The sequence below is a fragment of the Stenella coeruleoalba genome (genome assembly GCF_951394435.1).
Source record: "Stenella coeruleoalba genome assembly, chromosome: 15".
In the NCBI taxonomy this organism is placed as follows: Eukaryota; Metazoa; Chordata; class Mammalia; order Artiodactyla; family Delphinidae; genus Stenella; species Stenella coeruleoalba.
This window is the reverse complement of record NC_137161.1, coordinates 8,247,353-8,264,751: the sequence shown is the minus strand read 5'-3', so window position 1 is coordinate 8,264,751 and position 17,399 is coordinate 8,247,353. Positions and strand designations below refer to the sequence as shown.

The 17,399-nt window shown below is 41.7% G+C and overlaps 1 protein-coding gene across 6 annotated transcripts in view; it reads right to left on the bottom strand.

Annotated features, from left to right (window-relative positions):
- BCAS1 (brain enriched myelin associated protein 1) overlaps positions 1-17,399 on the bottom strand; it is a 158,478-nt gene that overhangs the window by 14,440 nt on the left and 126,639 nt on the right. For 3 of the 6 annotated variants that reach the window (XM_079945838.1, XM_079945839.1, XM_079945841.1), the window contains 2 exons: positions 11,392-11,433; positions 3,745-3,918 (listed from right to left, as the gene is read on the bottom strand). The exons of 2 other annotated variants lie outside the window; for them this stretch is intronic. In XM_079945838.1, the coding sequence (XP_079801964.1) occupies positions 3,745-3,918; positions 11,392-11,433 (216 nt within the window). The remainder of the gene's footprint in view (positions 1-3,744; positions 3,919-11,391; positions 11,434-17,399) is intronic. One more of the 6 variants, XM_079945840.1, reaches the window with a different exon arrangement.

Genomic DNA, 17,399 nt, shown 5'->3' with positions numbered 1-17,399 from the left:
AGACCCACCAAATGACTCCAGAGTCCCCTTTTAGGGTAGGAAAGAATGCAAGTCGCTGATGGAGACAGGAATTGCCCCCAACAAATGCTACTTTCAGAAACCTTACCTTAAAGAACAACTCAATATTCATATTTTAACACTCAGGGAAGAAGTTGAGATCAAAAACTTTGGCTAAAAGACGCCTGTTTGTTGTTTTATAATTATCCTTACAAACGATTCTCCTTTTTCCACAAGACAGTCAATTTCAGCAGGTTTTCTTAGATTTATTAGATTGAGTGTAATTAACAAAATCCCTCTGATTTCATGGCTGTCTCACTTGGGCCTTTAATTTGCCCAGTATTAAAGTTCAAGAGTCTTTCTTATCTAAGCCTGAGAAGGTTATTCCAACAGAGTTTCTTACAAAACTAATGGTCTAGAGAAAGAGACAGGAGGAGGATTAAATGAAACCATGTATGTGACAATGGTTTGCAGGAGAAAGCACTTTTCAAGTGTAAGGTGTTATTAATATTGACAAAGTATAAATCTATTATCTTTGTACTTCCATCCACCACCTTTTCTGGTTTCATCTGCCTACCTGGTTTGTGGGTACATGAATACAGTTCTCCACCCACGCACTTTGTAAAAATATACTAGTGCTTCAGATAGCCAATTTCTTGACATACCGTTGAATTAATACACATAAGACTCTTTTTCTATTTAGGGTGTGACAGATGTCTTAGCTATTCCTTGCAATTTTTTCGAAAGTCTGCAGGAGCCCATAGGATTTTTGTGAAGTGCTACATCTATATGTGCCCAATGCAATGTTAGGACTTATATGACTCTATTTTCTTTTCCCTGAAATATAATTATTTGAAAAATGATCTTCTTTCTGTTTTTAGGAAAGATTGATTTCTGGAAAGAAAAAGATCACTTTAGAAATGAACTGGGAAATGCATTTATTTAAAAAAAATACTCAACCGAGAAGTACTTTGCCATGGGATAGTAAAATACGCTATCTGAAAGAAATTTAAGGGAAGGGAAGGCTAGAAAGTAGAAAATCAATGATCAGATGAATGGAAACCCTGATTACAAAACAAGGGTGATGTGTTTGCAATTGAGTTTTCCCTTCTATTAAATCAATTACTTTTAAAAACTATATTTTGCTAAAAATACTTAAAATCAGTTTAAAACATTCACTTATTCAATTATAATGCTCAGGCACATACTAAAAGAAATAGAAAATAAAAATCCCATAGCGATGGGCCAGATGCTGCCTCTATCGTCAAGCCCTTAAAGCAGTTTTTTGTTTGTTTGTTGTTTCCCTACATAAATCCAAAGACTTTAGTTTGAAAGCTATGAAATATTACCCAAAAGTGTTTCCTGAAAAAAACTGCTGAAGCTGACTTGCAGGATTCTACACTATGGGGATATTAACACCTGGGCAAAAAGTAGACGTATAACGATATTCATGCAGGTTAGTGAAGCCGCTGAGATCACGTGTGGAAGATACATGGTGTATGCTCACTGAATATGGCACAGACTTCAAAATAAGTCTGTTTTCCTTACTAGGCTTTGTTCTGCATGAGGACACGGACCACATCTATTTACGTATCTGTATCGTCTAGAATATAGTGAGAGCTTAATAATTATTTGTTGAATAAGTGAATAAATGAAATGCAGAAAGTTGGAAACCAAATGTCCATCCATAGCGCAACGGTTAATCAGAACATGATAAACCCAGACAATGTGATTCAATGAAGTTCTCATAAAGAGTGAGATGGCTCTGTATCTGGGGCTGCAAACTCAAATACCCACGGGATAGACCGGAAATGTCAATGAGGGAGGTGGCCTGGGTGGGGCAATAGGGAGTGGTGGGAATTGTGGTAAACTTGAAAAAACCCCTGTCTTTTGTGTATCTGAATTAACTGCAATGGGAATATAATGTTCTAATGAAAACAAAACAGAATGCAAGACCAGAATAATTAAGAAATCTGGAATTTTAGGGGAAATCTCAACAATCATGGAAGCTTGGGGGTTTAAACATGAAAAGGAAGCAATAATATTCAAGCTCCCAGGTATAACCCTTTTAGTGGGCAACAGGAAATAAGAACAATGGACATTATAAGACCTGGCACTGTGAAGTGACGGAGGATTACTTGGGGAAATGTGTCCTTTTCTACCCCATCCCTATCCTATGGAGAATCAATTCCAAACGACGCTTGTTTCCAATTTGTTCAGACTTACACAGTTTCTACTGCTAGAAAATATCCCCAAACAACATCTAATGGATAACTCCAGAGGACGAATTTAAGTATGGAACCTCACTTGAATTTAAGGACTTGTTTTGAATGGATGCATTGGGTGGTTTAGAGGTCTTTCATGCTTTATTTGGAGTCTCTCTCTTGTATTTTCCTCCCTTTTAAACGAAGAAGTCTCATGTTGATTATTTGGAAGAGAAAGTCATTCTGTTTGCTTTTTTTTTTGTATCTCTCAACTCCATCCAGAAACGAGAAAGCTGGACCATCCTCAATGTTGTGATGAGCTATTTGGGGATCCCATTTGTAATGTAGATGGGTTGCCAGAAAGAGGCCAAATGTTCTTTTCTTTCCTGATGTCATGTAAAAATTGATTTAAAAATCTCAAATCTTGATGCCCATTTTCAGTGCCAAATTGCAGAATAAATGGCCAGGAATACAGATGGGGTTCCAGCCATGCAGGCTGCCCAGTACTTCTTACTCCATGAGAATTCAGCAATAAAAGAAAATGATTCCTGTCAACAGTTTCTAACAGTGATTTCTAATATTCCTCATCTCCCACTGGCAAGGGTTTTGTTCTGTTTTGTTTTGTGGACTAGAAAGAATTCCTTAACAGATTGAGCTTGTGAAATTAGAGAGTTGCTTTCTCAAAGGATTAATTCCCAAATACTCCTGAAAATAAAGGCACACTATAATGAAATTCTTGTTTTTCATTAAAAGAGAATTAAACCAATGACCTTTTACATGGCTTTTTGTTTTTTTGTCTTCCAGCCGATTGGGGTTTGATTGCATTATATTAAGTTCCTGCATGTTTAGATATTTTATGCACATGACTCTTCACAGACGCCCAAAGATGTCTGCCCAGATTCCTTCCATTCTATAGAAATTAAAAACATGGCAAATTCACCAACTAAATTATACACCCTCACTATTAGGAAATCGTCATTTCCTTTCATATCATACCCTTTCTGGAATTATCTATAAACAAGCTTTGCCCAAATTTGTGTCACTCATACATCCCCTTCAGAAGTTTTCCAACATCAAAATATAACTTGAACTATTAATTACTTAATCCTTTAAAAATGCCTTATGTTCTTTATGTAAATAAACGTATTTTCAAAGGAAACTGCATATTATTACCATAACGAGGAAAATGGGATCATTTGCCAAATACACAGCGAAACTTTTAAAAATAAATAAAATTAAAAGTAAGCAACACTATTAACTTCCAGGTTGGTATTGTTGTCTGCCACAGCTCAGGAGCCCAGGCCAGCTCCTCCTTTGTTAAGAAGGCAGTTAGCAGGGGTTAAAGGTTAAGGAAAATTAGCAATAAAGAGAGACATTCTCTGTGATTAAATCAGGAGGACGAAAGGGAATTTTCTCAACTCCTATTCGGTTTATATTCCATCTATACTACCTAGAATCATGTCTCACCGCCTGACCTGGGCTCTTTGGTCTCAGAAGCTGATGTATGTATTTCAGTTTCCCTGAACTGGAAGCAAGGGCTTACCATCTGTCTGAGAAACGCCATCAGAGAGGGTCTTGGTGTTTTGCGTTCTGCGCTCTTGAGCGTTTCTTCTGTGGGTTCAGGTGTGCGATCTCCTTCTTCGCTGAGATCCACTGTTTGTAAGGCTGATTCTACTTCTTTGGACTTTACAGCCTCTGCCTGTGATTCACACACCACCTGGATTGTTTTGCCAGGTAATAAGACAGTGGGAAAAAACCCCATCCCCCAGACATGTTTTATAAAGTGGGGTCCCGGTTCTCCCCTCAACCACATGGTAGCTACAGTTTGGAGTCTAGGTTATACATAGGCACATCTTGAAGAAGTAATACTTACATCATATCATGTGCTCTCCAAATATGCTGAAGTGGAAGAGACAAAATTCCTGCCCTGGGAAGCTACAAGGCTTGCATAGGGAGTCCCTTTTAAGGACCGCCCTTCAGAGCATGCTCAATACCCCTTCCAATCAATCTATCAGACCCACCTGTTTGGTCTCCCCTAAAGGTAGATCACACCTGGCCTGTGTAATTATGTCCTTAAGGGTACAATCTTAGGACAGTGGCCAGGATGTTTTCCACTGCACATCCTAGCTCGCTGCAGCTGTGGAGAAACCGTCCTCTTTGCAAGAAAGGATAGCATGAAAGCTTCTCAGTTTAATGGGCTTGACTTCCTTGTTAACTCATTTTCCCACTTCTCCCCAGACCAGTCACTTGTTCTTGTTACTTAACTGAAGTTCCTGCTTTCAGAAACAGGATGAACTTGGCAAGAGAACCCTGGCTAAGTTCCTGTGGCCCCCAGCAGGGTACCTTGTGAGCTCAGCGCCCCTTGAATGTCTGAAGGGATGGCCACCAGTGGGGGGCTGAGATGGAAGCCCTGCCCTTAGATGGTTCACCTGCGCTCTGATTCCAGATTTTGTTCGTTTGCATCGCCTCACTCCGTTTGGGCTGTGCCCCAGTCACACCTGGGACAGCTTTTGTGTTTGCACTGGTCCCTGCAACGCGACAGAGTTAGTTGGCCTGGAGTTTTATAATTTCCTTTTCGTTTCCTCAGGCAGGGGTTGGCAAACTACTACCAAATTCATCCCAGAGCCTGTCTGAGGATGGCCCATGAGCTAAGAATAGATTCTAGATTTTTTAAAGGGTTGGAAAAATTGTTTAAAAAGATGAAGAATTGGCAACGGAGACTCCACGTAGCCGGCAAAGTCTAAAACATTTACTATCTGGCCCTTTACACAAACACTTGTCATCTCTGCCGCAGAGAGAAGTCCTCTAGAGCCAAAGGCATCTTTGCATTTGTTTTGGCTGGTGCCAGACCCCCAGCTTCCTCCGAATCCTGTTCTTGCTGTTAGGGAGGAGGGGAAGGGAACTTAGTCATTTCTAAAAACACAGGATGACTGTGGAGAAATCATTTTCCGTTCCTCCATGCGGAATATACCATTGGTTTGCAAATAACCCAAATGATCCAAATTGAGAAGGACCCTTCATCTTTATATTGTCAGCTGAAGCAGGAAGGTGCCCATCAGCAAATCAGCATATAGAAACATCCCCAAACCTGGCAATTAAATCATAGCATTCTCTCCCCACCTTCTGTTTCTTAAGGTATTGACACAACTTGCAGCATTTTCCCTTTGTAATCTAAGATCTAGGTTGGGGAGTTATAAAGTCAAAAGTCCCCAGAATGCAAGGCAGGTGAAGTCAGCATGGATTGACCAGGTTTAAGACAAAAAGGAGTGGTGGGAACTACAACAAATGAAAGTTATGTCGTCCCACTGAAAGACAGTAAAACACTAAAACCACTGGACAGTCAAACAAAGCACGACTGGGAGGAGGCTTCTGCTGCTGGGCTGTCTGTCTTCAACCCAGGCCTGTCTTTAGGAAACCAGGCAGAGACTAGAGCCAGATAAGAGGCTGGATTAGTGGTCAAATGTGGTCCTGGGTTTCCGCATCCAGGCCTGACTTAATTGCATTTCTGAAAAATAAGCTTCAGCCACAAGAGCCCTGGGGTACATCTGAAATGTAGGCAGCCTGGTGGAGTGACCAGCCTGCCTGGGCCTAAATCTTGACCCTACCCCTTCCAGGGGCTCTAATCCAAGTTTCCTACTCCACACGTCTGTGTTTTCATTTCTCACTTCTCGATGGGGATAGTATGCACATCAGAAAGTTGTTTTGAGAATTAAATCGGGCAACACGTGTGAAGTTCTTGGAACCGTGCCTGACATGTAACGAGCACTTAATTAACACTAGCAGTTGTTACTTAGGCTATTTGAGAGCCATTTACTCCACGGGCATGAATTACCTGGAATCACCCACCATGCACATGTCCACTATTTAGAGAAGATATCAATAACTATCTCTTACTATGTCAGACATTGTACAAGGTATTTTTAATACATTACCTCAATAAAGAGTTACTGAGTTACTCAAGACAGCTCAGAGTAGGTAACATTATCCCTATTCTATAGATCAAGAATCATAATGAGTGAATGACTTAGCCAAAGTCGCACCACAGGCAAGTAGTCATTTCAATGAGGATGGAGTTGTTTACCAGTAACTGAATATCTAATAGTGACTTAACCAATAACAATATGGAAGAAGAAGGTTGAAAGTAGGAAGTTACGGGGTTGGTTCGGTGGCTCCACAGTGTTTCTATAACCTGGGCTCTTTCTATCCTTTGGCTCTGCCATCCTTGTCATGCTGAATTTTCATCCTTTTATCTGCTGCCTCATGGATATAAAGTAGTTGCCACAGTTCCATGCATCACATCCTCAACCCAATGTCCTAAGAAGGAAGGACAGTCACAGCAAAAGAGTGGCTTCAAATGAACTTCTGTATTTTGATCCTCTACTCAGGGTACATTTCATTGACCAAAAGTAGGTCACATCCTTACCCCTTGACTAATTATTGGTGAAGAAAACGGGATTGTTGGTTTAGACAAATCACAGTGAAATACTTTGGGGTTGCCAACCTTACCTAAGATCAAGAGAAAGAGGGTGGAGGAATGGGAAATGGCCCATAGGTAGGTAATGAACAGAGTCTGACTCACTGACTCTGGGTTCAGATTTATTTGCGATTGAAGCAGCAAGTTCATTTTTTGTGTGGAGAGCCTGGTGGGCCATTTACTCATATGATAAAATGACTGTATGGGAATAACTTTGCACATCAACTTTACTTGAGTGCCAATGGTTTTCTTACTGGACCTTTCCAAATGTCAAGGCGTGTCAACTTATAAATCCTAGCCCAGAGTCCATTCTTCAAAACACAACTATTTCAGTAGGAAGAAAAAAAGGGACTTCTAGGGACTCTCATTAGCTTTGAAGTCAGGCCAAGAAGTTGGCTTTCAGCAGCCAAGAAAAAAAAAAAATCCACTGACATCCAGTGTGGAAATCTAGAAGGATTCGAGCTAAGTGAGGATCTGATTTGCATATACAGACATGAGAATTTGATTTTTCTTTGGATAGCTTTCTGATTCCTTTCCAGGCCAGAGCTTTGGAAAGAGTTGTTCCTTAATCAGAATATATGACTGCATCTGCACACTTTAACTTTGGGTACAGTGGACAAGGTGAAAATCAGATTTGTGCTACATTTTAGAATTAAGTCTCCCTTGCTTGATTTCAGTAGGGGATATTGTATGTTGCATGTAGATGGCTAGTACAATTAACACGGACAATACACATTTCAGCAAAAGGTTTCACTTTTTGCCCCTAGTAATATACCATATTTACTCTTAAAATTTGGTTTACACAGTTTTTACTAGAGCTGTGAGTTTCAGAAACTGATTTATAGCAAAATGGATTTCCTCCACTTAAACTTCACCCATGACATAATAATATTGATATTAAATTTTTAAATTATAGAATCTTATTTGGATTTGTTCTGATTTGATTTATAACATGATTATTTAATTGCAAAGACACTGTAGAGATTTCATTTTTATACCCAGTAACTCTTTCACATTCTTCCTCATTCTCAGCCCCCTAGGTTTTCTTTGGGAGGACAATCCTCCCTAACTTTAATACTATGTAATACGGATGAAGCTGGTTGAGCAGGTCTAAGCCAATTAACATGGCCTAGCTCCTTGGTCATATGAGTTCAGGGATGGGAATATGTGGCAGAAAGTAGAATTTTCCCAATTATTCATTCTGCCTTCCTATAAAAGAATTACACATGCATGCCCACTGCTGTGTGACTTGCTTTGGAGAATGGAATGTGAGTGGACATGATATAAACCTCGACTGAGTGAAAGTTTTAAGAGCTATTCCATGGCTCAGCCATGGCACTATTTTCTCTCTGCCATTCCAGCTGCACCTCCTTGTTGAAGGGGCTGCTTTTTCCATCTAGATTTCAGTAGGAAGAGGCCATAAGGATCACCCACAAGCCAACTTACAGCTGATATGCAGCATGAGTGAGGAAAAAAAAAAAAAAAGAATCTGTGCTGTTGAAAACCACTGGAATTTGGGGCTTGGTTGTTATTGCAACACAACCTGGCAGATGCTGACTAACAGAGCATGGGAACCCGTTTAAGTCAATGAACAGGAACAAATTCCAGGACGTGCAGGGTTGCTGCTGGACCAGTTTCTCCTTTACTCTGCACTGGCTGACGTGATGTTGGAAGGCAGAGGACGTAGCCAGGCCAAGAAGGTTGAGCCAAGGGAGAGCATGAGAGCCAATAAATTCCACTTTCTTTTTAATCCAGGTAGAGATGGGTTTTCTTTCACTTGCAACTGAGAAGTTCATCACTAAGAAAGAGAAATACCTGTTTCCCTGATCTAATAGGTCACTGGAAAGGAAAGCTCCCACCCCCGCCCCCAGCCCCCCACCATTAGTTAGAACATTACCTCAATTAACCAGTGGTCAAAACATTTTCAGGTTACAACAAAAGAATTCAATATTTTCCGTAGTCAGGATAAACAGATTTTTTTTCCTGTTAGGACCAAAGGCTCATTCTAGGAAAAGCGTTAAAACTTCCAGGGGCTTCAAGCACCTTATTTTTCTTTTCATAAAACATTTTGAAAAATGTTGACATCAGCCTGCTCTTTACTTTGCACTGGGTGATAGATCAGTTTTGGAAATTCTCGGTAGAGAAACTTTAAAAACTAAACTCAATCGCATTTCAGCCAGAAGAAGTTGAGACTGTTTCAGGACTCTTGTAATATGGTTAATGACACCTAATTGTCCTGTTCTGAAGGATTAGAGTATTATCCATTGTTTGGATTAACACCATCTCCCTTACTTGGGAAAAGGAAATTAAACTAGTTGTTTTACACATACCTTGACTCCACGTGGACACTGAGTCAGCTGTGAGGTGTGTAATTTCATGAGGAAATATAATCCCTGATTACTGGGAAGCACTCACTTCCTGTTGTTACAACTCCTATGCATTGACATTCCCGCAGGGGGAGGCAAACTCTTCCTGCAAAGGGCCTTGCAATTACTCAGCTCTGCCCTTGTAGCATGAAAGCTGCCATAGACTGTGTAAAGGAAGGAGGGTGTCTGTGTTCTAATAAAACTTTATTCATAAACACTGAAATTTGAATTTTGTGTAATTTTCACGCATCACAAAATATTATTCTTCTTTTGATTTTTCTTCAACCATTCAAAATGTAAGAACCATTCTTAGCTCATGGGCCATACAAACACAGGTGATGGGCTATATTTGGCCCATTAATGGTAGTTTGCCAACCCTGAATTACTGAGTTCTTCCTATGTTTCAGGCACTGAAATACGCATACTACCTGCATTACTCATTTAATTCTCACAAGAATCCTAAGGGGTAGGTAATATTATTACGGCCATTTAAGAGATGAGTAAACTGAGGTCCAAGAGGCAGCACAGCCTGGGGATGATGGGGCCAAGATCACAACATTTTAGCCTCGCTCTTTCCAACTAACAGTTAGGAGATGAAATGTGAAAGCTTAGAAATAGAAACATCATTTGTAGGACTAAGCAATTTAAAGCGATCTTTAAATGCTTCTTTATTTTCTTGACAAAAATATTGGGTTGGCCAAAAAGTTTGTTTGGGCTTTTCCATAAGATATTACAGAAAAACCTGAATGTACTTTTTGGCCATCCCAATATTTTGCTTTCATTTGTATCTCTATCTGATTTTGTGTTATCTTTCAGTATCAATCATTTAACTAATTCATGTTATTTTTCTGTTTCAAATTTGAAAATAAAACACATTCTGTTTGCCTGCTGGAGATCAACTCTGCATTTTCACGTGCGAGCTGCAAGAGACACGAGGTTCCTCGGATAGGCAACTACACATGAATATCCAAAAAGAAGTTTCTCTTCAGAAAACCTGGAACTTCGAAGCTAACAACTGCCCTGGATTTAACCTGCAGCTTTTAAATTTAAAGTTCATGGGAAGAGGTCCCTCTTGTAGGCTGCTGAAACAGAGACCTAGGCTTGCTAGAAAATAGCCAGCAAACTCATGAGAATTTGAATTACCAGAGACCTGAGCTTTGTGAGCTACTAAATTTGGCTCCAAAAAGAAAGGGTGGGGGGGAAGAAGAAGAAGAAGAAGAAGGAGGGGGAGACAGGAGGGGGAGGGGGAGGGAGAGGAAGGGGAAGAAGGGGAAGAAGAAGGTGGGGGGGGCAGAGAAAGAAGGGAGAGATGGAGAGAAGGAAAGAGAAATAACAACAGTAACAACAACAACAGAGCAGATTCCGAAGGGTTTTCTCCCAACAAGAATTACGACATAGCCATTCTAATTTTTATTCCACATCACAGACATCCTTTCTGGAACATATTGGATTTTCAACTTCTGCTCAGTTCCAGCAATTAAATAAAGGTGAAAACACAAGTCCCATCCATGGCAAGCAAACAAGAGACACCTCGGAAGAGCCAAACATATTTTGCTTTGGTGAAATGATAACAAACAGTTTCTATCTTAAGGGGCTGTGAACTTCGCCCACTTAGAACATTTTCCAAAGACTGTACTTCTTTCAGAGCAGAAAGCTGCTGTTTTGGGTCTGAAACTCATAAGGCCAATGTATTCATCTCCCTGGAAGATGTTTTGGAAAGATACGTTTTTGTGGTGTCTCACAGGGAGCCATCTCCTTCAGACATGAACGCAACGTCTTGAAAGTTTTGACCATCATTCTTGGAAATTAAAGGCCAAAAAGAGAGTGAGGCTCAACCTATGTCTGTCAAGTGTAGACCCATACAGTTGGCTCTCCTGCCCGAGACCAAGAGTCTCACAGCAACTACTGCAGCAATCTGCCATCATATCTGATGCAACTACCTGTCCTGGGTACCACCCACTGTTAGTGGAGAATCTAGGTTGCCATGGAAATAAAGGCGCAAGAGCGATCGAAGTAAGATGAAGCAGAGGGTGCAGCATCATTGTCCCTTAAGGAAGCGGCAAGATGTTCTTATGTTTAGTAGACTCTTTCAGCCCCTTAAGGGTAACAAATGCTAAAAATGTGTGCTCTGATTTTGCATTTTATTTGCATTGGTTCAATGGGCTTTACAAATATTTATCCAAAGTTGTTCCCCCACGGTCCCTAATTACGTGAAAGGCAGAAAGAGTCTACAGCGGATGAATAACACTTGGAACATGCAAGAACCCAGGACCCCAGAGCTGACACCCCCAGTGGTCCATCATGCCGGAGATGAGTATGGAATGATTCTGTCATTTAATGCATAACTTACATTCTCCTCTGCACCTGTGGGAACTGAATCCTCTTTAACTGACTAAAGGGAAGATAAAAACAAAAGTAAGAGTCAGACTGTTACCAAAACCGGGGCTAACAGCTCTCGGGTGCCATTCTTGGACATAGCTTATGCTACCTTGTTCCAAGAAGAAACTCAAGGAGCTTTACACAAATGTAAACAGTGTAAATTAAGTTATGTATTTTAAAATGTAACAAAGGAAAAATAAACATACAGATGCAGGCAGAATACAAATGGAGTAAGGAGAAGGGATGCGACAGAAAACACAAACTACAGTCTTGGCTGTGGGCAAGGAACACGTTTGCCTTGACAGTTTCTGGTAGCTGATGAAAAGAGGGATCTATGATTGGTCACACGATACAGTCATTGTTAGGCAAGATACATGAGCTTCTCAGGAAAATTCTGGTAACGTGTCCAGAGAAATCCATCCCATGGTGCTCAGAGAGCAAGCAGTACTCAGCCTTACCCTGGCAGTCGGGCAGTGGCCAGCATCCGAAGCTCCATCTTACATCAGCGTTCAACGTAGGCCAAGGTCACCATGCCAAAGTACAATCTGGTTAAAATACTTCTATGAAGGGCCAGAGGGCTGGGGTCCAACACACCCAGCTTCAAACCCTGTTAATCCCTGCAGTAATTCTGGCATCTACAGTCCTGCCCCAAATAGGAGAGGAGTTATCCAAATCCTATCAAAGGTCAATATCACAATCATTATATCAGTTCGCCAAGCTCCAACTTGGGAGGTCATCTTTGCATATTTTTTGCAGTTGTTCTGAAGGATTTTTAGGTGGGTGGGTGGTGGTGTTTACAGACCACTTTGAGACTCACTTGACAGAGCTGGTCTCTCTTCTCAGAAAAGTAAACATGAACAAAATATTTTGCAAATAATTTCAGGGTGTTCATAGACTCTTGTCTTTCTTTTGGATTCCAGGGTAAGAACTCTTATCTATGTTGATTTTGTTCCAAGTCCTGCCTTTATTTTTGCTTTAAAAACATGCAGTGGGAGGGCTTCCCTGGTGGCGCAGTGGTTGAGAATCTGCCTGCTAATGCAGGGGACATGGGTTCGAGCCCTGGTCTGGGAAGATCCCACATGCCGCGGAGCAACTAGGCCCGTGAGCGACAACTACTGAGCCTGCGCGTCCGGAGCCTGTGCTCCGCAACGGGAGAGGCCACAACAGTGAGAGGCCTGCGCACCGCGATGAAGAGTGGCCCCTGCTCGCCACAACTAGAGAAAGCCCTCACACAGAAACGAAGACCCAACACAGCCAAAAATAAATAAATAAATTAAAAAAAAAAAAAAAAACATGCAGTGGGAGAGGAAGAAGGGACCTGACATTTGTAAATATATCTTCTTCATGTGGTGCTCTGCATACACCATGTCACTTAAAGTAGCCCCAAGTGGTCAGCATGGTGACCTTCACTTACACGACAAGAGACCGAAGTACAGAGAGGTGAAGTCACTTGTTCAGGATGGTACAGCTAGAAAGTGGTGAGGGCTTCCCTGGTGGCGCAGTGGTTGAGAGTCCGCCTGCCGATGCAGGGGACACGGGTCCGTGCCCCGGTCTGGGAAGATCCCACATGCCGCAGAGCGGCTGGGCCCGTAAGCCATGGCCCGTGAGCCATGGCCGCTGAGCCTGCGCGTCCGGAGCCTGTGCTCCGCAACGGGAGAGGCCACAACAGTGAGAGGCCCGCGTACCGCCAAAAAAAAAAAAAAAAAAAGTGGTGAAAATGGTTCCAAAAGCCAGGTTTTCCCCCTGCCGTGGTAACTTGAAGGATCAGAATCACTTTGTGTGGGGCTTCCCTGGTGGCGCAGTGATAAAGAATCCGCCTGCCAATGCAGGTGACATGGGTTTGAGACCTGGTCCGGGAAGATCCCACATGCCACGGAGCAAATAAGCCCGTGCGCCACAACTACTGAGCCCATGTGCCACAATTACTGAAGCCCCCGCACCTAGAGCCCATGCTCTGCAACAAGAGAAGCCACCACAATGAGAAGCCCGTGCACGGCAGCGAAGAGTAGCCCCCGCTCGCCCAACTACAGAAAGCCTGCACGCAGCAACGAAGACCCAATGCAGCCAAAAATTAAAATAAATAAAATACATAAATTTATTTTAAAAAAAAAAAGAATCACTTTGTTTGTGTGTGTGTGTGTGTGTGTGTGTGTGTGTGTGACTGTGTGGGCTTCTTCCTCCTCTACCAGACTTGCTCTCTCGCTAGATGAGATCTTCAGCTTGGACCATTTATTTTTCCTTATCTTCTCATACTGAAGCTTACCTGCGCACAAAATATGTCCCTAAAATGGACTGTGGGTTTTCTGGAAGCTTCTGATTGTCAGAAAATTATAGCACACTCAGAAGGAACTGCAAGCAGTGTAGCTTTCTTGGAACTACACCCCTTCTCCCGAGACCGCCTGGATGCTATTTAATCCCATGAAAAGGCAAAGAGTTAAATGATATTTTAAAAGCCAGGCGTCCTTAAACCTGACCCACAAAAGTTTCAAGAGTCAATATACTGTCTACGTTAGGCTGAGAAAACCCGCCCACTATGTAAGAACGGCACTTTTAGGTTTTCAAGGCCTTTTTCCTGTCCCAGTTGGTTGTAAGGAGACTAGTTTGTGCTTTGGTTTCCTGTGTCTGGCAAGTTCTTGGCTGTTGACTGCTCACTGTTTTCTAGAGGAAACTGAGAACTGGGTGTAGGCGATGGTGCGGCGTGGAAGGAGCTATTCTCAACAGCGATGTTTCCATCATCTTTGTTACGGCTTCAGACATCCAGATCCTTCTGATGTTTCAAAGTTGGCATTATAAGTACCGTCTGTTTCAAAAGCAATGACTGTTTCCCACTTCAAAGTTCTACTACCCAGCAAAACACTCCTTATTTTGGGAATTAGCCCAGTGGGACATTTCTCAAAAGTCAGTAATTTGCATACCATTTTCACGATTCTTGACCTGCCCGTGTACCATCTGTATTTACGTGATATTTGTCTTTAAGTTGACTATCTTTTTACTTAAACAAATATATTTTAAAAGAAAGCATCTTATCATTATCATGAATGTAATATCAACATCCTCCCTGTAACCAAAAGTATGTATCAAAACTACTGCAATGAATAAAACAAAAATGCTCATTAAATTCTAATTATTTTTAAGTTTTTGTTAAAAAGAGAGACCAGCAAGTGTTATTAGCACAGTAAAAAATGCCTATTAATATCACGAAGAGATTTTATAATTAAGGTCACCAAAGGAAACGGAGTAGAATGGCGAGAAGATAACTTTGCATTACATGACTGATTAAATGTTTAGGGCTGTCTTCAAGAACCACTCAAAATCATTTTGCACATTTTTGTACATTTGCACACTGGCCTAAGGGCATAGCCTTCATGTTGGGGTGGCTGAAATCCAGTTAAAAGAAGGACCCAAAATTGGATAATGAGACGCCAGGTTCTTGTTTCCCTTTAGTGTTCGGCACATGTAAGGAAAACCTGCTCAGAACCCAAGTCTAGAGCATCCTGGGCTATGGAGTCAGGTTCAAATTCACTGTTTTAGCTGTGCAACCTTGGGCCAGTCAACCACAGCTCGCTGAGCCTCAGTTCACTTACTCAAAAGTGGGCTATTGGACTGTTACCAATCAGAGAGTTGTTCTAAGGAATAGATACAATAAAGCCTGTGAAGGGAAAGTCATGCCTGAGGAGAGCTGAGACTCATCTACGTCTGGTGGCTGGGGTCAGGCCACACAGCTCCTCCCCGTACGTATGTGAAGACCTCCCTTTCCAAGAGCATTAGAGACTCTGGAAGGTGTGTGTATGGTGGGAGGGACAACTTAAGCCATGTTTGCAATGAGGGGTCAGTTGTCTACAGTCTTTTCTAGAAGTCAGAAGGCATGGGAGGAGAAGAAATAAAGACTTTAAGAAAAGGACATCAGAAAGAGAATTCACCGATGGAAGTTAGGACTCCAGGCAAGCCAGCTACCTGCAGGAGGAGCTCTGGGTAGGATGCTGGTGGCTGGTAGACCAACTCAGACCAGCTCAGCTACCCTCGAGTTGGGCGTCCACTGGGGAGAAAAGGGCTGCGTGGATGCCGAGGGTGGGTCTTGTTAAATGGTGTCACTCTGTGTCCCGAGCCGCTGCTCCCAGAGCTGAGCACCACACAGAAAGAGAGTTTTCTCCTACTGCTTTGCAAGTGGCAGGGGAACTATGGCAGGCTCGTGAGGACATCAGTGAGGCGTCGGGTAAGTTGGTGTGGACCTTCTCCTTGGTGGCTCTGGTGACAGTGGTGTGGTGTGGGAGAGATCACCCAGTAGAGACATATGGGGGCCTGGACTGATTTGTGATCACATTCCTCAGATTCCTAGAACTATGTGAATGGGATGAGTAGGGGTGTGGATTGACGTGCTTCAGTCGATGAAAACTGCTGACGTTAATCTCATATGTGTAAAGCACTTAGCACAGTGCCCGCACATAGGATGTGTTCAATTAATGGAAACGATTTTTGTGAATGCTGAGGAAAAGTGGCATAAATTAGGCCTACTTGACCTATTTAAGACTTTTCTTAGGGAACCCTCCTACATTGTTGATGGGAATGTAAATTGGTGCAGCCACTATGGAAAACAGTATGGAGGTTCCTCACAGAACTAAAAATAGAGTTGCCATACGATCCAGCAATCCTACTCCTGGGCACATATGTGGACAAAGCTATAATTCAAAAAGACACATGCACCGCTATGTTCACAGCAGCACTATTCACAATAGCCAAGACATGGAAACAGCCTAAATGTCCAGCGACAGATGAATGGATAAAGAAGATGTGGTACATATATGTATGCAATGGAATACTACGCAGCCATAAAAAAGAATGAAATAATGCCATTTGCAGCAACATGGATGGACCCTGAAATGATCATACTAAATGAAGTAAGTCAGAAAGAGAAAGACAAATACCATACATCACTCTTCTGTGGAGTCTAAAATATGACAGAAACGAACTTATCAACAAAACAGATAGACTCACAGACACAGAGAACAGACTTGTGGTTGCCAAGGGGGAAAGGGAGTGGGGGAGGGATGGATTGGGAATTTGGAATTAGCAGATGCAAACTGTTATATAGAGAATGGATAAACAACAAAGTCCTACTGTATAGCACAGGGAAATATATTTAATATCCTGTGATAAACCATAATGGAAAAGAATATGATAAAGAATGTGTATATATGTATAACTGAATCACTTTGCTGTACAGCAGAAATTAACACAACATTGGAAATCAACTATACTTCAATAAAATATATTAAAAAAAACTTTTCTTGACTAATTCCATGTTGTTTTCAAAATTTCCTTATATCTATCTCAGATATACGTTTGCTCCTGAATCCCTTAGGAGCAGACATTTTCAATGTTGCTCTTAGGTTATGCTGGGTTCCAGCACTGGAATGGGGTACAGGATGGTGTGGGTCTCAGTTAAAATTGTGATGATCTGCTCCCTACAGGATAAGTGGCACATTGACCTTCGTACAACAAAAATCCCAGGACATCCTAACTTCAGCCCATTGTGCCAGTATTTTGAGATCCTTATTGTTTATATTTTGTTATATTGTTTATATTTTGGATTGCATTAATGAGCCCTCCCAGCCTGTAAACTTGACAAATGCCCTTCACAGTTTATTGACCAAGTTACAAATAAAGACTCTGAATAAACAGGCCTGAGGCCAGATTCCAGAGGCCGTCCCAAAGACAGCTTCTTGCATGTGGTTTTGATCCTCTAATAAATATCCTTTGTTGGCTTGCATCTACCCATCTTGTGAACATGCCTTAGATGCGACACTACAGAACCGAAGAAAAGCAGTAATACTATCAAAGATAATAATAATGATAGCAACCCATATTACTGGGCTCTGCGTTAGGCAGCAGGTTAAGTTTTTATGTTAGTAATCCATGTCAGTCTTCAAAATGGAAGCAGATCTCCCCTAATTTCCAGGCCTCTGCTCCAATACCTATTAC